Source organism: Athene cunicularia, assembly GCF_003259725.1.
Source record: "Athene cunicularia isolate RWA chromosome 5 unlocalized genomic scaffold, athCun1 chr5_part2, whole genome shotgun sequence".
Taxonomy (NCBI): Eukaryota; Metazoa; Chordata; class Aves; order Strigiformes; family Strigidae; genus Athene; species Athene cunicularia.
The window spans coordinates 11121425-11144582 of NW_020799102.1; the positions used below are offsets into that span (position 1 = coordinate 11121425).

The window sequence follows — 23158 nt, forward strand, 5'->3', positions numbered from 1 at the left end:
CCAGTAATGCATTGCTACTGATATGCTAAATTAAACTCAGCCACACATGTATGTATATACCTCAACTTAAATATTCAGTTGACAGCTCTTGGATCACTTGATCTCAGCAGGAGCGGAAGAGATTACTTCTCTTCCATTATCTAGATTGATTTCAGTTCTCATCCTCAGGTCCGAACTGGAAACTATTAACTGACCTGTAGTCTACAAGATTGGTCTCACATGCAGATAGAGGCTGTCTGATTTCAACAGCACAGTATGTTAATAAACTTAGATTTGCATCAGTCCAAAAAATGAAATGTCTCTGTCGTTTCAAGCTTCAGCAAGTGCTTGAAGTTCAGTGCTAATATTGGAGCATGAAAGTGTTACCAAGTACTGATGAGTGTGACAGTATTTGTTGTGAGAACTTGTCAACCAGTCTTGAGATTTGTTGTTTAAAAAAAAAAAAAGGAATGCCTAAGTAGTTTAAATCACTTTGTAGATGTTGCTGAGATGAATTCTCCAAGACTAGTTGCCCTAGGGGAATCAATATTAAGATTGTCAAAATGCGAGGACCTGATTTTAATATAACATACTCCATTTTAAATGGGTAGTAAGTCATCTGCTATTGTAGTAATTAATCTGGTGTAAATGAGATTAAAATCAATATCAGATTAGTGTCTAATTGGAGGCCTCTGATTGGTGTGGGTATGTCTTCAGGGGCCGTGGAGAAATTCCCATGCCTAATTCTGCTGTGCAAACTGTTTTCTTTGTTCTTTCCCTCATTTGCTACCATGCTTTTCCTCTATGCCTGAATTTGCAATCTCATAATCTAGAGCACTGCACAGTGCAGTTGAAGAGCTCTCCTTGGGGGAGAGTATTTCAGAATTGTCTGCTAATCTCTGCTAAGAAAGATAAACCTGAAACCAGAGCAGATGGTGAAAATTCATACTTTCTAAGAAGTAGATGTTACAAAATTCAAATCTTCCTGCCTAATATTGGTGCAGTTGTCTTATTTTCTTACTGTTCTTTGTCAAATCCCAATTCTGTCTGATTTTCTCACAGGCTTGCTTTATTGTTCTGTGTTCCTTACATTCAGGTTGCAGTACAGCTGGTTGACAGATGAGGGGGAATTGCAATTGTTTTTCTTTGAACAAACTGTATTAATTAAAATGCCTCCCACTGGGCTCGCAGTTTGCTGTAAGTAACACATATCATTAGCTTTTAAAAACCAACAGGATCATAAACTTAATATTATTTTATCTTAAGTGCTGTATGATTTATGATGCACTGTATAACCCTGAGGCAGAACACTAAACCCAGACACACAGCTCAGTGTCCCACAGAAGAATGTATTTTTGTTGTTGATGGAAAAGAGTCTGAATTAACTAAAAGGGGGAGAAAGTTTCTTTTTTTAGTTAGCAAAGCAGGTTCATCGTTTGACCAAAGCAATCAAATGTGAAAATTAATATAGTCTTGACAGATAGGTGTTTCTTTTTTTGTATACATGTGCATATATTACAGGAGAATAGGGTGCCTGGCATGTTTTATTCCTGCCAGAATGCTTTCAGCAGGCTTCATCTGTGGACAAGTTGTGGCTTGAAAAGTGTAGGTCTGTATCTTCTTTCCTGCTTTTCAACCTAGGTCAGAATATTCTTCTAGACAGGTGAAAACATTTGTTTGCATCGTTTTGGGACATTTTAATGATCATGAGTTTGTTGGAGTTACACTTAGAGCGTGAGAAACTTTGGATCCAGTAGGAAGAAACAAATTTCTCTGTGAAGCAGGACAGGGTGAAAGAAGAATTCCAAGGTACCTGGTTTGCTATAAGGTATCAATAATAATAATTCCAAGGAACGTGTACTCTGTGTTTTAGGAGAAGGTGTTATTAGCTACAGGAGAAAGTCAGAGCCTTGGACTATTTCTATACAATTAAGCCTGGGTTAGGGTTTATTGAAGTGACCCCTTGAACTGTTAAAAATGCACAGTATACAATGGATGAATGAGTAGGAGCTTTCCTCTGCTAGAAAAGGAGGAATTTCCATATAGTATTTAAAATGTTTATCACACACCAGAAGCCCTAGCACTGAGTGTATTGCCATGGCAAATGCTTATGCTTTGTGGCATGCATTCACTGAGTATAAGTAAATAGAACGGATGAACTTGGTCTGTTGGGCCAAGGGAAAATTTCCCTTATTAAGGGAATTGGCCTTGGGTAATGTAATGCAGTATCTTTTTTTTTTTTTTTTTTCACTCAGCCTATTATTAAAAATGCAGTGCAGTATAAAGGATTGTTAAATAAGGATGTGCAGTTCATTAAATGAAATGCTTTATATCCAGTTAGCAGTGAAACAGCAAGCAACTAGTAAACAGATGAATAGTTATATTTAGAGCTTAAGCAAAGAAACTATGCCAAAAACAGGAAAGAAAATTTGTTGTTTATCTGTCCCTCATAATTTAGAATTACACTGATGATAATGGTGGACACAACAGAATGAGAAGGATGCATGTTTGAAAGATCTGTGCGGTTGAGGTGTGGCAAGTAATCGGACAAAAATATAGCCCTAGATTAATGCAGTTGAAATGTTCTGTTTCTGCTTCTGGACAGGGCAAAGCAGTTTGGCTTAGGTTTCACACCTGTATCTGATTGGGATGCTTTCAGCTGGAGTTCATTTACCAAAGGCTCCCCAAGGTGGAGGACTCACCTGCACAAACAGGATTTAAATTCCACCAGAAACATATTGTTGGCACTTATTTAGCTCAGAAAGACCCAGGATAAGATGCTTTTCCCTTTCATCCACTATCATAGTTAAATTTTTGTCCGAGAGTAGAGAGCCTTTAACTGTACAGCTTCAGGCTATTTGGGTGGAAACACTCTTTTCCTTCTGGGTTTTTTCCTTTGCAGGGGAGAATTTGAGAGTCCTTGGGCTGATAAGGGGGTGAAAGAGGAAGGATGCTGCAAAAAGGGCACAGGAGGAGGCAGCTCTGTATTCCATTCTCCTCCTTGAGGCTGACTTATGTATTTATATGTTGCACTGTATAGAAGAGCGTAAGCAGTCCTTGGGCAAGAGATCAGAATTGCTATCTCCTGTTTCCCAGGTGAACTCTAATTGCTAGGCCACGACCTACAGCCTGGGTAGGTTCAGTAACTCTGGGGAGATAAAAGAACATGGATTTGAACTCCCTTGACTAGATAATATCCCACCACCCAGTTTCCTTTCCTATTAGATGCTAGTGAAGGAGGAGGATAGGAGAATACTGCTTTTGTGTTAAATGTCATAATGTTGCAGTTCCATTATGGAATTAGCATGCAATGAAGAACATGCATAATATTTGTTCTGTACAATGAGTATCAAGTTTGGAGTCTTTGTGTAAGGTGCAGCATTGAAAAAGGCACGTGCATCACAGAAATTGGCATTGTTTTTTCCTTCATCTCTACAGATTCTATTACTTCAACACTGGTTTAATTACTTCCCTGGGTATGGTCTCTTGCTACTCATCCTTAAAGCATCATGGTTTTAATCCCAATGGGAGAAAACCTTTCCTTTACTGAAACTTGGCAAGTCACTTTCAAAAGGATGCACTTATTCTGAGTCTGCAAACCTGATTTATTGGTTAATCCCCACAGAGGAGGTAGAAAGTGTCATATGTTATACATTCTATGAGTTTTCTGTCTAGACAGAGTATTAGAGTAGGGTTATAAAGATACTCAGGAACATCTGCAATTTTTAAATGCAAGAGGACTGTATTACTAAGTACCTTCTCAGCTGCCAGTTGCTTTTCACTGAATACTTATGTTTTTTTAATAAATCCAAATGCTTGCAGTTGCTTCCTGCTAAACAGCTATGGCCTGTGTTCAGCTACTTGGCAATCATTGAGCCAATAATTGCTTTTGTTGCTCAGGTTTGCCCAGAAGCAGAACCACTGTCTCCATCTGACACGTAGCCTTTTGAAATTCTTGGTCCAAAATCTTAGTGCAGAAAAAGAAGGAGGATGTACACAGGTTTTTTTTTCACAGAGATCTGAAAATGGATGAGGTGGTTTCAGATTGCCAACTGCTAGCCTAGAAGTCCCTTTATATCATACCTCAGGAGAGAACAGAATTTCTTACAGAATCACACAGAATCATCAAGGTTGGAAAAGCCCTTGAAGCTCCTCCAGTCCAACCATGAACCTTACCCTGACCATTCCCAACTCCACCAGATCCCTCAGTGCTGGGTCAGCCCGACTCTTCAACCCCTCCAGGGATGGGGACTCCCCCCCTGCCCTGGGCAGCCCATTCCAACGCCCAACAGCCTCTTCTGCACAGAAATCCTTCCTCAGAGCCAGCCTGACCCTGCCCTGGGCAGCTTGAGGCCATTCTCCCTGGGCCTGGCACTGGGTCCTTGGCCCAAGAGACTCATCCCCCCTCTCTGCACCCTCCTGGCAGGGAGCTGTAGAGGGCCAGGAGGTCTCCCCTCAGCCTCCTCTTCTCCAGACTGAACCCCCCCAGTTCCCCCAGCCGCTCCCCATCAGACCTGTGCTCCAGACCCTGCCCCAGCTCCGTTGCCCATCTCTGGACACACTCGAGTCATTCAATGGCCTTTTGGGGTGAGGGGCCCAAAAGTGAACCCACTCATTAAGGTGCAGCCTCATCAGTGCCGAATACAGGGCTCAGATCCCTTCCCTGTCCCTGCTGGCCACGCTATTGCTGACACAAGCCAGGATGCCATTGGCCTTCTTGGCCCCCTGGGCACACTGCTGGCTCCTGTTCAGCCAGCTGTCAATCAACACCCCCCCAGGTCCCTCTCTGACTGGCAGCTCTCCAGCCACTCCTCCCCAGGCCTGTAGCGCTGCTGGGGGTTGTTGTGGCCCAAGGGCAGCCCCCGGCATTTGCCCTCAGTGAAACTCCCCCAGTTGGGCTCAGCCCATGGCTCCAGCCTGTCCAGGTCTCTCTGCAGAGCCTCCCTACCCTCGAGCAGATCAACACTCCCACCCAACTGGGTGTCATCTACAAACTGACCGAGGGTGCACTTGATCCCCTCGTCTAGATACATCATGTTGTGTTGGTTTTGGTGTTTTCCAAACCTTGGATGTGAACAGGAAGCTGTGCAGAGTCTCTGCTCAAGGTGACAATCCTCATTCTCAGTGTTTGATGGAAACACTTTGCTGTGTAATCTAAAAGGATCTTCTGCCCCTCAATCACCTCCACGCTTGCTTCTGGCTCAGAGTTGTTTCCTAGGTTTTATCTTTCCTTTCCCCTTTCCTGTATTGCTGTTGTCCCCAGTGAGAGCTCAGTCACTTGAAGGGACCTGACCCCTGGCACCTGTACTGAGATGGCCGAGTGAAATGGTCAGTGAGAATAATGAGTCAGAGGAGAAAAATATCAGTCAAACCTGAAGATATTTAGGGACTTCTGACATTAGGTCCACTCTTACTGAGCTGATAGAGTTAAGGCTGAATAGGCCATTTCCCTGTAATGGTCCAGTCAATTTATTTCCATCAAATGTTCAGCTGCTATAGACCTCAGATATGTTTGGATTAAACTAGATAAACTGGCACTTATTTGTGACCCTTGTATTACTGAGAATAGTGCTTAAACTATTCCATAAGGGACAAATTCTGGTGTCCAGCATCTTGCCGGATTGAGGATTTTCCACTAGACTGAGGTCATCCTGCTAACCGTCACTGATTTCAAGTGGAAACAGGCTCATTTTAAATCACAACGGTAATTCTGCATGTCTAACTGCCCAATTTGATATTTAATTAAAGCAGAAATATATGGTGGGGTAGTTGAGATGACAGTCAATATTTGCAAGACTGACACAATCTGATTTTTGTTCCTTCTTAGGTTTTAAAAATGTTTCTTAGCACAGTATGTAGGTATGCATGGAGAAGTCCTTAGGAAATATTGCACTAGCCTGGAATGTTCCTAACAGGTGTTTTCAAATTTTGAATAACAGCATAGAATACTCATCAGATGAAAGAAGCAAAGTACATAAAAACTTGGAAGAATTTCACACCAAACCATTCATTGTGGGTTTGTGTCTATACCTGTGTAATAGTATTGCTAGCCATTAGCAGAATGAGAATCAAAAATTCTTTGGTTAAGAAAATTTTGGACTTGTTTACAAAGAGCTTTGCAATACTGTGTGATTAGAAGTATTTAACTATATAGTCAGTCTATGAAAGTGTGAGACTGAATTTATGTTTTGCTTGACTTTTTAAATTGGACATGGTAAACAAGTAGGGATTTTTCCCCACTGAATTGCAAATTATCTGTAAAACGGAAATCATTGCTTTCTGACAGCGTATCAGTCTAGTTTGTTCAGAAACCTCCTAGTTAATAATATACATGTGGCTCACAGGTTCAACAGCTCTTAGACTACTGAGACATAACAAATACTATATTCATTTGCTTTACTGGTAAGGAATCACTAATCATAGATCTTTACGACGCTTACTGAAAGTGCTTTTTTGGCATTCTTGGGCTCTTGACTTTCAACGCTTTTTCTTTTTAATTACCTTTTTAATTACTCCTCATTTACTGTGGGAACTCACTATTGGCTCTTCACTCAGGAGTTTTGAAATGAGGAATTCCTCTTGGCTATTAAGTTTCCACCTTCCTTATACTATCTGCTCTGGTGATTATGATGTACACCTTACTGTAGATGTGGACAAAGCCAGCTTTATCCCTCTGCCATGTCCTCCAGCTTGTTATTGCTGACGTGTTCTGCTAAGCAGTTTCCAACACAACTGATGGGATTAAGTGTCTGGTATCTGATTTTTGTTGCAACAAGATTTTGAAGCATTCTGGACATATTCCAGATGTAGTTGCTCTTACCAGTCTTTTGGAAGAGCTTGTTCATTGATGTTGTGCCACATCTGAGGCGTTCCTCTTCAGCCTTTTCCTTTTTGAGGACACCAATCTTCACTCTAAATGACTGGAAGAAAAGTTAGTGGTAACGATTCCCTCCCTGGCAGGATAGACAGCCTGTGCTGTGGATCTGTGTGACAAATTTATTGTGGACAGACCTTTTGCACTGTTGGAGCAACAGGAATTTTTGCAGAATTGATCAACTTGGTTTTCTCCCTTTGTGTAGTGCTGTCTTGTTCATTGAGCAGCTGTCATACTTTTGAGAAGAATTTGCTTTCTGAAGGAGTCAGCCTATAAACTGTCCACCTTGAGTTCTTGTAGTGAAGCCCTGAAAGATTATAAGAGAAAATTTACCAATTGAGTTAGGTAAGTAGCTTATAGAGACTGTGGAGGAGTAAGGAATAAGTGTTCTGCTTGCAAGCTTCTCTTGCCCTTCTGAAAATCTACTAGCTGATTAGACTTTTGCAAGATTTCTTCACAGATGAAAAAACTTGATTAAACCCAGAAAGACTGAAGCTTCAGAGTTAAGCTGAAATATGGATGAGTTGACTCTGTTGTTTTTGTTTTGATTTAAACAGTAATTAATTGTTTTAATGGGCCAAAAAGCTAACGTTGCCATTATTGTTGGGTGCTAAGGACATGGACATAGCCCCATGTGGTGTGGACCTCTGAAATGTCCTCTTGTTTGCTGAAGCATGTTACTGGTCCTTTTCAAGTACCAGTTGCATTGTGGAAGTTGCAGGGCTGCTGCATCTTGCATCTGCTGTCACAGCATGGAATTTAGATGCTTTTTAGTGGACAGCAAGATTTTACGTTGTACAGTGTCCTTTATAAAAGGCATATCCCAAATCAGTAAGATACCATGTGTCCATAATGGGTGAGGACACCCTGTTAAATGTGTGCTTATAGCTTTGAGAGCCTTTAACCTGTTGATTTAAAGGCTTGCCAGGCACAGCATGTACCCCAGGGCAATTATTTTTCTAAGCTAAGTAAAAATTTTTCAGACAATTATTTTTCTAGGCCAAGTCAAAATTTGGCTTTCCTATTTGTTTCTTCCTCTTCCCCCACCTCTCAAGGGAAGAAATGTTTGTTACTTTTTTTGAAATCCATTGTAGTACTGGAAATCCAAAATAATTAGTCACGCTTTAAATATTAGGTACAAAGTTTGAAACAGAGTCAAAGAAAATTCCAGGTTTGAGTTTGATCCAAGCTCACTGTGGCACTGATGGAGTAGCCTGTGTCTCAGGCAGTGATGTGCTCATGTACTGCATGAGATGCCAAGTGACAGCGGGCAGGTTGAATGTTCTCTGAAGAGTGTACAACCAACAAGCATATAGTAAATATGTATTAGGGCAACACTCTTATTTTAAATTATAACATTTACAGTACTCCTCTCTGCTACATTACTAGTACTCTATGCCACGTTACTAAAAGCAATTAAAAGAACATTTTGGTGTATGAGCTAAAAGCACCATGCTTACAAGAATGACTTGATTCGAAAAATTTTAATTTTCAATTAAGCTTGAAAGGACAAAGTGCAAAATTAACTAACTTGCAATTAATTTCAGTAGTAATTATGTAAAAATTTCCAGGCATATAGAAGATGAGAAGCATGGCATAATTAGTTGTGGAGTTTTTTACTGCTGTAATTACAGTGATGAATATGCATGAGGCTGTTTGGGGAAGGGAAGCATAGCAAGCAATTGTATTTAATTAAACTTTTAGCTGGCTTAGTTATGGAGGCTGTTCTTTGTTTTAATGCCTTCAAAACTGCTGTGAAACTCCCAAGGCCAGGGTAGTTACACCCTAGAGTGTAAAAATGACTTCTCTATTTTTTCTATGTAAAGGCCTCCCAGATCATCTGTCACTTCATGAGTTGTAGGTAACCGTTATGCTCCAATTTTTCTAGCTCTTGAAACTTCCATGAAAAGCCTGATGAAAGCAAAGTACATTTTTTATTGTTTCTGTATTAAAAATGTTCAAAGAGAAAGATGTAGAGTTGCACAGGTGAGCATGAGGTGGAGGAACCATCCTGATCTTCAATAGGATGAGGCAAGAGTGCCTGCTATATGCAGTGATGTTAAGATCAGAGTCAGTCCCTTCGCTTCCAGAGGTCTTTTTTATGGAGTCCTTATCTGTAGAAACAGAAATTAGCTGAAAAATTAAAGAGAAATGGTTTGTAAAGGGAGAAGGAGCTCCTGAGGAGCGAGTGTATGCGATTGTTTGGGGGTTGTATTTAACATTTTCTGTATAATTTTCTTTCCTAATTTGTGTTTAGGCAAGATTTTAGGCTGATGTATAAGCATGTTAAATCAATCTCCATCTTGAATACATGGACACTGTAAGTGGCTTGTTAAAATGCTGGGGAGGACAGTACTGAGTTACTCAAGGATAATTAAGTGCACTTTAAGAGTAAAACAATAAAGCTACCTCCTTTATGGCAGTAAAGAAAAAGTTAATAATTCATGTATGTGTGTGGAGAGCAGGGTGTGGCTGATGGAAGCCAAGAACTGCTGTTTCTGATCCTGGCTGACAATTTTTAGCTCTGCAACTTTAGGTGAATAATTTTATTAATTTAAGCCTTGTTTTTTAGGGAAGGAATATGTTTACCTATCTGTAACATTTCTGTTATTTGTCTGTAAATACTTGAAGGAAGAATACTGTAAAAGAAATACTATAATTAGTTACTTGCATCTGTATTATGAAGGAGAAGTAGTAAATGTTTTTGTTTTTTCCTGTTTGAAATCAGGTAAACTCTTAAATTTTTTTGTTTAAAGAATGATTTTAAGAATTGCTCCAGATGCTGTTATGTGTGTGTGTACGGAAACATGTCTCAGCTGTTACAAAAGATGCTCCATAGAGGCTTTCACCACATGATGTGGTTATTCTCCAGCACATATTCCATATGGTCACCCAGCTTTTATTTAAATATAGTCATGAAACATCATTTAACCTATTTTCTCTTCTTTGTGTGAAATGTGTCATTAAATTTATCCTGCATCTATTCCCTTTTACCCTTTAGTTCTGGTCTGCCCAACAATCTAAAAATGAGTACTGAGCTTAATTTTTATAAACCATGGCTATTATAAATACTTCAATCATGTCTCCTCTTAATCATCTTTTCTCAAGACTAAATAAATCCTACTTTTTTCTCTCTTGATATTTAAGCACTGTTTCCCCATTCATCATCTTTGTTTCTCATGCTGTACTCTCACTAACCTAATTCTGTCTGTCTTCAAATAAGCTGTCCAAAATAGAATACCAGCATTCAAACGTGGTTCCATTGGGGTTTTGTAGAATCATGCAACAGTATGTTTAATATCCTTTGCTTGTGATAAGCCGGTTTTCTATTAACCTTCTTTACCACTGCTATGCATTAGACCAAGATTCTGTCAATAAAGGTTCATTTTTCTGTGACACTTTAGCTAATTCAGTGCCTTTTAAACTATGCTTAACTGTACTAACAGTTATTATTTGCCTCCAGTCTTTCCATGCAGAATGTGAACTATAAGTATACTACCAAAACTCTGTTCATTTGTCCTTGCATACAGTAATTATTTTGACACAGTGATTAATAATTATGATTCTTGCCTCTTAATACAAATTTTAAAATACATTGTTCTGTCTTGCATTGTACACGTGCTTTCCATATCAAGAATTGCACAATTCAGTATGACTGGTTCACTCAGTCAGCCAGGGTCAAAGGGAAAATAAATGTTTCTACAGTCTCTGTGGAAATAAAAAGCAAGACTACATCTTCAGTGAGAATAAAATCTGGCGCACTCACATTCATTAGGCTGCATTTGTCAGTACTGAATAAACAACCTTTCATCAAGTGCAGCAATTTTCTTCGTTCTGTAATTAAAGATATTTTTACTTAATTTATTTATATGAAAACTTGCTGAAGTGAGACCAAAATTTTTATAATGCGTATTTCAAAATGAGGAATAAAGGTTCTGGCTAAAGCCCCAGGTACTATAATATCTTGATTTACTGTTTGAAATATTATGCCAAGTCCATCCACAGAGGAAAGATATCCAAGTTTCCTCTTCACATTAAAGGAGGAGATGAGCTCCTTCTTCCTTTATGAATGCATGGTTAGTTTCTAAGGCTTGTAGAAATTATAGATTTGTCAATGAAGTATGAACTTCTGCTGAACTTGGCAGTAGGAGGGGATCATGCAACAAATGAGATAAATTTCTCTAAAACAAGAGGTCCATCCTCATTGGTAGAGGGTGTATTTCATCTTTTTTCTGTTTATCTGAACTCAGGCTTGGTGAAACTAGTGCAGGTTTGCTAGCTCACTTGGAGAAATAACAAAAATTTGGGGTTTAGGGGGTGTTTTGGGTTCTTTGATTGGCAGGGGTGGAGGTTTTTTTGTTTGTTTGGTTTTTTTTTAACTATAGGCCAGCATATACCTTCAGGACTATCCGGGGTCTTGGGGTACCTCCAAAGAGGTGTCTAGACCATTGTTACCTGGAGGTGATGTATTCCAGAGCTTCATTACCCTTTCCACTTGGTAAGCTGTATCTGACACAGAGCTACACACGTAGCTGATAGTTGTTGTGGTGCTTTGCCTTTGGGGGTAACTGATTCAGTTTCACCCTAGCTTGTAGTTACTTAAAATTTGTAGGATTTTTTTTGTATTTTCCAGAAAAACTTGGGAAGCCTCTCCTAAGGACATAAAGGGATGAAAGTCCCTACAGTAAAACCATCAAAGCAGTCAGGGTAGCTGGAAATCTAAAGGCATGGAGGCATGTGGTGCTGCTACTGTTCACTGACAGACGAAGGCAGCAGCTCTAATCAGTTAGATGTATGAAATAAAGCTGTGATCTCTCATGTAGTCATCTGGGACATATTCCTCCAGCTTTTGAAAGCTTAGTATAACAATATAAACTTCACTGAGTTTATATTGTTATTTGTAACAGGCATTGTTTTCATTCTCTTTCACTTCAAACCTCCGTATTTAAAAATATTAAAAGCTTCCTTGCAGTGTTTTCTTCAGTCTGAACAACCCTGATTCTTACAACATTTCTTGGCAGTTAGTGTCTTATGGACATCTGATAATTCCTGATGTTCTCTACCAAGCTCTGATTCATCTTTACTTGTTTTTAAGTGTGATGTCCTGAGCTGGATAAACACCCCAGCAGACACCTTGCTAGGGCTGGGTACTGTTGGGGTTGCATTTTTCCACTGCCAGTTAACACTGTTCTTTGCTGACACTTGACTACATGTGAACCTGACCATGCTTGCTATTTTCTGATCATTTTGAATTTTAATCGTGTTTAGCAGAGTGCTTGTGCTACCTCACAGCAAGCTGAATAAGCATATTCTCTCCACTTTGTCATTCAAGTAGTTTACTGAATAGTATCAGATTCAGAGCAGAGCCCTTCGTGCCCCCCTGAAAAGCTTTCTATTTTCTGATGAACTGCTGGCAGCCATCGCCTTTGGTTACCTACCCTCCCACTCCCTATTTTCAGTGCCGTATTTTCTGATCAAGTGAGATTTTTAGCAGAAGGTGAAAAGCACGTTTATCTTCTTCCTGCATTAATGCTTTACAGATGTTCTTTGGTGTCCCATTTGTGTACAATAGCTTTCAAATGCAGCTTTTTTCCTTTTTTTTTTCCTCTGCTTCACTTGCTTGTCTTTTTTTTCTTTTTTTTTTTTTTTCCTTTCTTTTTCCCTTTGCTTGCTTCTGTTATTTCTTTTTTCTTCCCCCTCTCTCTCTGGCATTAGACAGTCTGTATCTTGTGATCAAGAAGGCCAAACAGCTGTGTAATAGCTACTTTCACAGCCAAGTGTTGTCATTTTTGCTGTTGTGTTTTATGCTTTATTTCTTTTTTTATAATATTAGAGGAAAGATTTAGTTTGATTTGCAAAAGTATGGTGTTTAAGACCTTCCTGAAGGTGTAACCTGAACATAGCGGATCTTCTGAGGACGCTGTTTGGCAAGACTCTTGCTGTTTACACTGAGCTTACAGATCATGTAGCAGGAGAGAAACATTTGTTTGTGTGTCAAACAATTGTAAGGCAAAAGCCAGGATAACTCTAAGAAGCAAAGCATCTCATGATGCACCTTCACAGAGGTGCTTTCTCTGGTGGAACCAAGCGCTGAGCTCCACCTTAGTTTGAGCTGCGCATCTACCCAAATCCACTGAGCGATCGTGGTCTTGCTTTCCTCCCCAAGGGCCTTTTGCTTCCAGGAGGCAGCCAGGGCAGCCTGCAGAGCTTTTGCTAGGCTGGACTTGCCGCCCAGTTTCCTCTGTTGCATCCTAGAAGCAGTCAGTGAGGGGGCGTGAGGTATGAGTGGATGATGTGAAACGTGATCCTAGGAAAGGGGTTAGGTGACCTAGCAGGTCTTGTCTGACTCTGCCTTCTGGTTTGATTTTTTTTTTTTTTTTTTTTTTTTTTTTTTTTTTTTAAACTCAAGTTCCCAACCTACTAATGGTTTCTAAATCATGAGGACACTATCTTGAGTAAGTGAAGCTATGTGGATTGTGTATCTGACATCTCTTTGTAACCTCTTCACAATGCTAGAAAAAAAAAAAAAGGATTGATAACAGTAATATATGACAGGGCACAGACATTGTACTAACATTTCTTCAAAAAGCAGAGCCATTAAAATACAGTCCTTCAATGATTAAATTTAAAAGCTGATTAAAAAGTTACTTTACAGTATATCTAAATCACACTTAAGCAGTCTTTCTTGCCAAATATAGCTGACTCTGCAGGCTCCGTAAACCCTGCACCACATCTCTTCAAGCCTTATTATCCTTCTTGTGCGCCAGCTGTCTGTACCACTAATGCAGCAATCTAGGAAGAAGATAATGCACACATTCTAGCTGAACAGTATGTGTCTCTTCTTACCAACCTCCAGAATAAATGCTGTAAAAAGGCGATTCATCTGTCTGCCCTGTACAGCATCCCACGTTAAGCTTTTTCCAGACGTTCTATTGAAATACCATGCGTTTTTGCAGGCGTGTAGATCACCCAAGATAAACTGCTAACACTTTTGCAACATGGTGTAATTTAGTTTCAGGGTTGATAGATGGTAAAAGCACACAAGCATTCCATCCACTGATTTTCATTTTAATTAGTTTACTTTTTGTTTTGAGTTGGGGTTTTTTTCCCTCTTAGACATTCAGATGATTCCAAGGAATGTTAGCTGAGCATGTTAGCATGGAAACTTGGATTCTAAATTCTCAGGGTCAGACTGGAATAGGAAAGACAAAGCCACCCATGGCCTTTGACAAATTTATTTTCCTTCATACTTTTGACTTGAAGCTGCTTAAGACCTTTAATAATTAATCAAAGAGCATACTTCTGTGCTAGCAGGGAGCTGATACAACATCCAGGCTCTTACCTACCTCAGAGCTCCAATTAACCTTTGTAGAAGACAGGTTGGTGCACTTGCACATAAATTTGCCAGTGTTGCCAAGGGTATCTGGTAGAAAATACACTAGCTATGCCATTAGTTAAAGAAGCAAAGATAAAGCTGATGTTGGAGACTGTTTGAGTCCACTTGGGTCTTGCTGGTTGAATTTCACATTTCTGTTAACTTCTCTGTTAAAACGTTCCTTTGTTTCAACTTTCAAGACTGTGCAATACTACTCATTAATTGTACACAAAGGATTACACAGCAACCAGAGACCGAAAATCTGGACTTTTCCTGCAGTTGGAGAATACTGTTTGTGACTTGAACAAGGTGAGACTGGAATATCTCTTTGGAGATTAGGGGGAAGAAGCAGGCTGGGGTACAAGATCAAACGGCTGTTATCTCCAACTTGGAGACAGTGGGGCTAGAGCCTGGAATGCTGCTCATTGTCATAGGTCTTGGCAAGAGCACGTTTATGCTACGAAGACAATGCAGTTTTTCTTTGAACAAAGCACATTGTTGCTTTATTTTATCGGATTGCTCCACCAAAGAGCCTTTTAGTGGTGCTGCTATTTGAGATTCTGCAGAACAGGTTTAATTTAGTGACTGAGAGGAGAATGATAGTAGAGGAAGCCCCTAGAGCTTTCAGTGCACCAGACTCTTGCTGAGCGGCATCTTCCTGTCATAAAATGTTATGAGAAGTATATAATAACTAATTTCTTGTCAGTCTCCATGATGGTGACCCTCCATTTTCAAAGGACAAAGAGGAGACGAACAGAAGTAACTGAGCCCTTCTATTTAGAGAAGAGGATTTTATTAGTAGAAAGTTTATCCTTTTTTATCCTTTTTGTGTTCTGCCCCTCCTTTTGGGCATAGTTTCTGTGCTAGCTGTGAATTAATCAAATTACACCACTAGCCTTTTGGGCTATCGCATGTCCAGGAAGTGCTGCTTAGATCAGTGTCAGAGTGATCCTGAATTGCATTTGAGTAACACTTTAATTTCCTCCTTGGCCTCCATCCAGCTGCCAAGCCTGGACCTTTTGTTTCCATGCTTGATGTCAGGTTTTGCCTTTGCAGGTTTTTACATTCCTGCCAAGTTAATTTTAGAACTTTAGTTGCCATGGCTACTGCTAAGTATTTCTTAGTTCTCTACTTATTTGCTCAGTTTGCTGCTTTCCTTTCCTTTTTTTTTTTTTTTTTTTTTTTAAATGTTTAAACTGCAATGTCTGAAGTGCATGGAGTAATTATCTTACCCTGAAGATGATAAAAAGGGGGGCATGTGAGAGGTGAGGCTCTTGATCTTCAGTCTGATGACTCAGCTGCTCTTTCAGCAGCTGCAAAGACTTGAAAAGCACAGCTCTTGCAGTGCCTGGCCAGGATGAGGGGCTTAAGTCTGGGCAGGAAGACATGGGTAATGCACTCATTCTGATGCACTGAATGAGACTTGCTGAGACTGCTGCTAATTCTGCTGACCAATACAGTCTTGAGGTTTATCTGTGACTTGCCAGCTAGTTGTATAAACTTAGAATTATATATAATTCCAAGTCTTACACTTAGCTTTAAATTCTTTGGAACAATGACCATTGTCTTAGTCAGAACCTGTACAGTACATCATACAGAGATATCCTATTTCATCACTAGAGCTCCAAGATGCTACACTAATACCAATAAGGATTAAAAAAAATATGGATGGATGGATAACAAGTTCTCCATATCAAGATGTCCTACTCCGTTTATGCAGGCAAGGTCATGAATGCCTTTTCAGTTTTCTGAAAGAATAGGCTAAGACAAAGCACCCAGCGGTATTTAGACTTCTGATTAATACTTGAAGCACTTAAGCTTTTGAGGAAAATGTAGTTTTTGACAGTACAGAAGAACCTGGAAGAATGTCCTGAGAGCCCAAGAACATCCTTATCTAGTTTTCAGGTGGTGATGGCAGGGCAGGGAGCTGGGCAGAGGTGGCGAAAATGACCTGATGGGCAATAAGATCAGGGAATGGAGTCACCCTCTGCTCCAGCTTTGTAGCTCAAGGGCTCTGCTGACTGGTGTGGTTCTGGTCTGTGGGTATTAGAGACACTTGTGATTAGCACAAGGTGAAACACAGAATAACCTGGTGCCATTTCAAGCCAGAACATCTGTGCAGATCAATGTTGTCTGGATGTGAAGCCATCGCTGTTGTAGATGTACCTGGAAGGAGTTTGGGGTTTCATCCTGCTGCTTTCCCAGAAATCCATTGACCTGGTAAGCAAAGAGGTAATCAAATTGTTAACCTTTGGCCAATTCCCATGGATAAATTCTATTAAGAAATCTATCTTCTGGGCCTGAATTGGAGAAAGCCAAAGCAGTGCAGAAAGATGCTTTGAATTCAGTTGAAAACAAATCCTTGTCTTGGGTGTCTGAGGGAAATAAGAATCTGCTTGGGGAGGGGAATACATGGTAACTGAGGATGAAACTCCATGAAGTCAAGGTGCTGTGCTGTCTGAGCTAGATCTTGTTTGTAGCTTGGAGAAGGGAAAAAAGGTGATTGGGTTAGAAAGGACATCACTAGAATAAGAATATTCTGATGTCCATTGCATAAAATCTACATAAGATTTGTTCTAGTGGGCCATAAAATGACCAAGGATGAGAAATTTAAGAGCTTTTGAAGACCCAGCAGAATGCCATAGGAACTCCTAGCACAAAAAGTAAATAATGTGCAGAGGCTCTGCCTGGTTGTATTTGATATTTGTCATCTTTAACCTTCCAAGCTGCAGCTCTGCTCTTTAACCAGTTGGAATTTAAATGTGTTGTTACAGTAGCGTCTTTGCTGGAGATGGACCATGACTCGTGCTCATTAAGGCTACAGATGTCTGCTCAGATTATGTATTTCAAAAGCTTTTTCTCTGATGGACTGTGAAAAGCCAGGCTTGAGCAGAGGATTGTGAAAGATAAAATAATAGACCCTCATCCCTGTGTCTGGCAGACTTAATGCCATTACTCTCAGATCTCTGTAAAACTTCAAGACAGCAAATTTGTTCACAGTCAATAAGATAGCCCTCTGAGCACAACTCGTTATGTTTCCTTTATCAGTCTTTTCCTAAATTACTCACAAAGCTTTTTACACTCCAAAAAATCTCTTATCTGCAAATTCAGCATTTCCAAGATAATAAGGTTTAATAGGCATAAGTGGCATTGATAAACTGTTTATATGTCGTGTGAGTAGAAAACATAGATTTTCTTAATCGGGGTGGGGGGAAGCATGAAAGAATAAATACTCCATGAATTTAAGCTAAAATAGCTAGCCCACTCACCTTTTTTTTTGTGAATTTGTTTTTAAAAGCAGAGCAGAGCAGAGCTTTTTAAACCTGCCTGGATAATACCTGCTTCTTCTCGGAGAAGATGACGGAATTTTCAAGAAATTCCATTTAATTACTTCTGTGATGTGTAAATATTTGCTGAAAGTTAATAGAGCAGAACTAAAGTGTCGTTGCTTTTTCTTTCTGGAGTCATGCATGTCCAGCTAAGATTTTTCAGGTGTTCTTACATCTCACCTTCTCCCTATTAAAATGTGCTCAAAATGGGTAGAGGTTCCTCAGGCAGTCTCAGCTAGTTACCCACCAAAAACCAGAATCTTACCAAGAAGTTACTCATTTCAGCATGATCAGATATATAGTAAGATGAAGAAAAAACTTGGTGTGAAAGTAACTTGTATGCAAAAGCGCCTTGTAGTTCTGCTACTTTTGTTTCAGCTGTGCTATAGAGCAGTTTTCTTGCCAGACCATTATTTTGGAAGACCATTAAGGGCAGTTCACTTCTCTTCCTTGAATGGGAAGGGCCCTCTGTAGGGCTACAAGTCAAGCAGTGTTGATAGGCTCAGGTAATGTTACTTCCATCATTTGCTGTTTTGGATTTACTGACTCTACTAGGAAAGGGAAGTTAGATGCAGATTGGTTGGTCTGTCTTGGTTTAAACTACACCACAGCAGAAGCTATAAATGCCACTGGACTTCCACTTGTGAGCATGTTTTGCTAAGGGACATTAAGATTGTGTCTTCTAGGCCTAGAAAACCTACCTATAAGGTAAGAAGGTGGCTGTTATGGTGGTGGAAGAAGACTTTGTTTCTATGATAGCTGTATCTTCCTAGGCAGAACTCCGTCTCAGAGATACAGCGTGCCTCTGTCTGTCCCTGTAAAGGCGTAAGGACAATGTGTGTTTAGGGAGCTGGATTCTTTGCATGGGGAGAGAGTCTCCATGCAAGGTACTCAGCACTGCCCACGGCAGTAGAAAAAGCACTTGACCTATAAACCAAATCCTTTCCTCTTCATGGGATATATCAGTGCAGCTCCATGTTAGAGACACACAGGCTAGAACTAGCTGAACTGATGGAGATGCTAATTGAGATCCCTGAAGCAGTACTGCTGTGTTGGCTGGTTCAAAAGTTGCACCAGATAGTGCTATTCAAACAGCCCCTTCACGGCTGGACTTCTGGTTCAGAGCTCCCCATACAGACCTGTAGTCCCTAGCCTAGGCATGCCCTTAGATTGCTCTTGTTCTCAGAGGTATGCCCAGATAAATGGGAATACAAGCCACATATCTAAAAACCTGAAAAGGAGTAGTTACTGATAAACAAACAGGTGTTTCATTAGCCACAGTAATCCCAAAGCTCCAAAACAGCATGTTAACAGCAAATTTATCCAGAATCTATGCAAGATATACGGGTGGTTGTTGTATGGAAAGGATCATAAAGCCATATAAAATATATGTTTTGTTTCAGACTATTCTAAAGCTGGTCATCAGATCTCATCTGACTTTTGACAAGATGTTTTTTCTTCAGCAATCCAGTTAATCTGTTTGGGTTTATGGAGGCTTTTCATGCGGGACTTAGAGGATGCTATCCTAAACAGATGGATAACCTTGAAAGTTTTGAAAAGAAGTAGATGTATAATTCACTTCTCTCATTTTTCTATCCTTTTATGAAGATATGAAGAAAAGAGACTGTGCTGTTGCAGAATGATCCCATGGTAACTAATTAGGTCCCTCAGGTCTGCAAAGGCATCCTGTTCTGTCTTAGGCCAGTGCACAGTAACCAGTCAACCAAGCTGAATGGAAGTCTTGTGGTATTTTACTGGGATGTCATAATATATTTGCCTTCCTTGCACTGAAGAATTGAAGGTAGTGGTATTCGTCCACGTATCATCCTTTGCAAATAAATTTGTTGATGTTTGCATAAAAGTGATCTACTTGTCACTATACTCCCTACGCTGGCCCTTGTCTGTGGTATGTGACATGAATTCATTTCTCAGCTGGTGAACTCAGGGAGTGTATTGAAGAAGCCACAGCAATACGTGATGAGCTATAATTAAAATTACTAATACATGTAAATTCCTTTCCTCCCTTCTGCTTTGATTTACATTCTTCATGCAGACTTTGTTCACTTTGCTGAGTGAGCCAGAGACTTACTGTTGACGGGTAGCAATGGTTTCTGCTCTCTCTCCAGCACAGTTGCATGGGGAAATAAAATTAGTAGGGATCCTTGCTGCAGTGTGACACTAGGTATCAAGAAAACTCTGGGGCTTGCAGTTGGCCTCCAAAGCTCTGCTCTGTTTGTAGTGGCATCCTCAGTAAAACAGATGTATTTAAGAGTGGTAGTTTTTGTAGTCAGTAGCAGGACCAATAATCAAGTTCTCCTAGTTCTGGCAGAGTCTTTCCCATCTCATCCCTTCTTACTAAAACATATATGATTTTAAATGGAGGTGTTTAAAGGATTAGCCGTTTTATGTTGTATTATCTTACCTAATGAATACATAAGTTATTTTTAGTGATTCTGGAAAGTGTGGTTTGATGTTTAACCGTGGAAGTGAACTGCCAAAATCAAATATTGAGAGAAATACCCAAAGCATCTAGATGCAGAACAATGGGTGCTTGAGGAAAGCTCTTCTATTATGCCAGACACAGCTGGTATAGGTATATAATTCATTATTTTGTTGCTGGAGAAATTTGTAAGTGGCTTTGTCGCAATTCTGAGTGACCAGAAAGCGGTTTTAGTTGATAAGTGAAAGAAAGGGAAATCGTATGTTAAGATTTACTGTCCCGGCCTTCTGCAGTAGGAAATGAAGAATTTGGATGGATAGTGCTCTTGTAATTGTGTGGATTTTGGAGGTCAAGGGGTTAGTTTTGTTTTGTTTGTTTTTTACTCAGCCTCTCATTTTTCTTGAGGTAGATGAATGTCTTATATCAGTATAGTATTTTTCTTTTTGAGGCTAATGAGGAGTTACAGCTTGCAGAGAAATAGAAATTCTCCCCCCAAAAAGAAAACATTACTCAAAGGCTGTATGACCTTGTGAACAGAGGGCTGAAACAGAGGTGGGGGAGCATGGTTCTGTGGTGCTGGCACCGGCCTCAAGTGCAGCAGCATTGCATCTCTGTGTTTATGCCATTTTGCTTCTCTGAGTCTCTTTCCTCCTTTGCATTTTGTTGCCTTTCATTGTGTTTTCTCATAAGATGCGTGTGCAGTTGAAGATCCATTCTGATGTTGTCCGAAGTCATCATTCCATTAACTTCTTCATTCTGCGGACCCAGGGCCCGGGTGGGAATTCCTTCTCCTGTATCATGGCTCTGAACAAATCCAACTGTAACTTCTCTTACAATTCTTGGAAACTTTGCCGATTCCTCAGTGCCTCCTGCAAATAAAACATATACTATATGCTATGTGAAGTGCTGCTTCTGATCTGGTCTTCTAATCTCTTCTCATCATCCCTTTAATACTGCAGTTTAGGGTTGTGCTTCTGCTCCTACTCCCTGCCACGCAGTTACCATTTCCAACCATTCTCTTCATCATTTCCATCTCAGATGGAAGCTCACTTGTCTGATCTTTCCTGGCCTCAGCCCAGCTCATGTTTTTCTTTTTCTCATCTTGTTCTATCCTAATCTGTTTTTTTGTTTGGTTTGGGGCTTTTGTTTTGTTTTTACCATTTGCTGCTTTCACTTCAGTCTGCTTTTAGACTTTAACATCTCTTACTGGTATCACATCTACCAGGCTTACATTACTGTTTTTGCTGTTTCAAGGCCTTTTCTTTTAAATTTTTTTACAGCAGGAGCTCTTATCATAAACATCCAAATAACCACCTTTTACTGGGCAGCTATCTGTATTTTCCCCTGTACTTATTTTGGGCTGTTAGATCTGTGGAGCACAGGATGTAGTGGCTGCCTTTTTTGATATACTCCATATAAACTTTGACTGCACTGCAAAGTTATCATTAAAAATAAAGATCTGGCCTTTTACATCTGGGATTCTGGTGTGCTTTGCTAGGTGCAGCTGAGGTGCTGTGCTTATGACTTGGAACTGGGAGCCTCATCTCTGGAAACAAGAAGTTACGACATAGAGCTAGGGATGGGGGAGATACTCCCAGGATAGTGCACATGCTTCCTGCTGCGGTGTATATTTTCTTCTTTCTCAGTTTGTCTCTCCCTAGTAGTTTATCTGCTGACATTTATTGCTGGTGAGGATGGGCTGAGTGATAGTCAGCCAATCTCTGGCTTGCATGTATATGCTTTTAATAAGCTAATTTTTCCCAATCCAATAAAAATAAAAAGGAAAACTTGCTTTTGTCACAGAGTGCATTAGCAGAAAACGCAGCATAAGTTAAGAGCATGTTTATATGGAAACAAATCTCAGGGTTCCTTTTCCTTTTGTCTTGCAGAGGCAGGCAGCGGCCAGGATTACGTAACCTCAGAAAATCAGCTGCTGTACTACCCCAGTATTACCTACGCTATCATTGGCAGCTCTGTCATTTTTGTCCTCGTGGTGGCCTTCCTTGCCTTAGTCCTGCATCACCAACGGAAACGCAACAATCTCATGACCCTGCCAGTGCATCGACTGCAGCACCCTGTCCTGCTGTCCCGGCTGGTGGTCCTTGATCACCCACACCACTGCAGCGTCACCTACAACGTCAACAATGGGATCCAGTACATGTCCAGCCAGGCCTACCACAGGCCAGTGGACCTGGACTCTCCACCATCCTATTCGGAGGCTGTGCTCGACCAAAGGTAAGTACAGGAGCCAATTCTGGGCTCAGCAGAGTTTCACACCTACTGGTTGCAGCTCTGTTAATCTGTGCTTCTGCTCCCCATTTATTTGTGTGCTGCTTTTGACAGAAGTACAGCATTGCAATTCTGGCACATGCATAGGACAAAATTGGGCAAATATGAACTCCTGCATACGAAAAATTCATGGTCCTCACATCCCCTTACTGTTACTGGAATTAAAGGTATTTAAGGCAATTGTAAGTCATGCTCTCTTTGCACGTGCTGTTGGTAGTAGAGATTTTGAGGATGGCAGAGAACACAAAGAAATGTTATCACTTGTAGTGATATCCTGTGCCAGTCTGGAATCCAAGCATGAAAATTGAATTTGGAGGTTTGCCAAAAAACAGCTAGGTTATAGGTCATACTATTTTAAAAAACCTTACCCTGGTCACATATGGTAAGTATATAAAGGTGAGAGGTCTTCAGTTCTTGCATAAAGCAATTGTACAGCCCCTCTCCTCTGCCCTACTTTCCCTGTACCAGTAGAAGAAAAGAACAGGATTCTGAAATGGAAAGCGCTGTTCTCATTTTATATAGCCAGAAGTGCTTTGAAGTGTTGTGGGTGGGTGTGGTTTGGGTGATGATATTTTTGTAGTTATGACACTGATTTTATTTGTAGATAATTAACCTTTGTTTTAACCTCCGTCTGTAAAATCTTTCCAAACAAAACTCCTAGACTGTCATCCTCTGTACGTAAAAAGAGCATGGTGTAAAGTTTAATGATCCAGACTGTTCACTGTCACCCTGTCGGTGTTTTTTAGTACAAACTCTGGCATCTAAGAATGACAGTGTAATCATTTACATTCCTCTTGTCTACTGCATTTGGCAGCAGCTCCCTTGTCTTAATGTTGACATTCATAATAATGGTATCTTTTCATTAGTAAGGT

The 23158-nt window shown here is 40.2% G+C and overlaps 1 protein-coding gene across 2 annotated transcripts in view; it reads left to right on the forward strand.

Moving 5' to 3' along the window:
• Positions 1-23158, forward strand: part of LDLRAD3 (low density lipoprotein receptor class A domain containing 3) — a 113474-nt gene that overhangs the window by 84671 nt on the left and 5645 nt on the right. For both annotated transcript variants that reach the window (XM_026850508.1, XM_026850507.1), the window contains exon 5: positions 21887-22232. In XM_026850508.1, coding sequence (XP_026706309.1) covers positions 21887-22232 — 346 coding nt within the window. The remainder of the gene's footprint in view (positions 1-21886; positions 22233-23158) is intronic.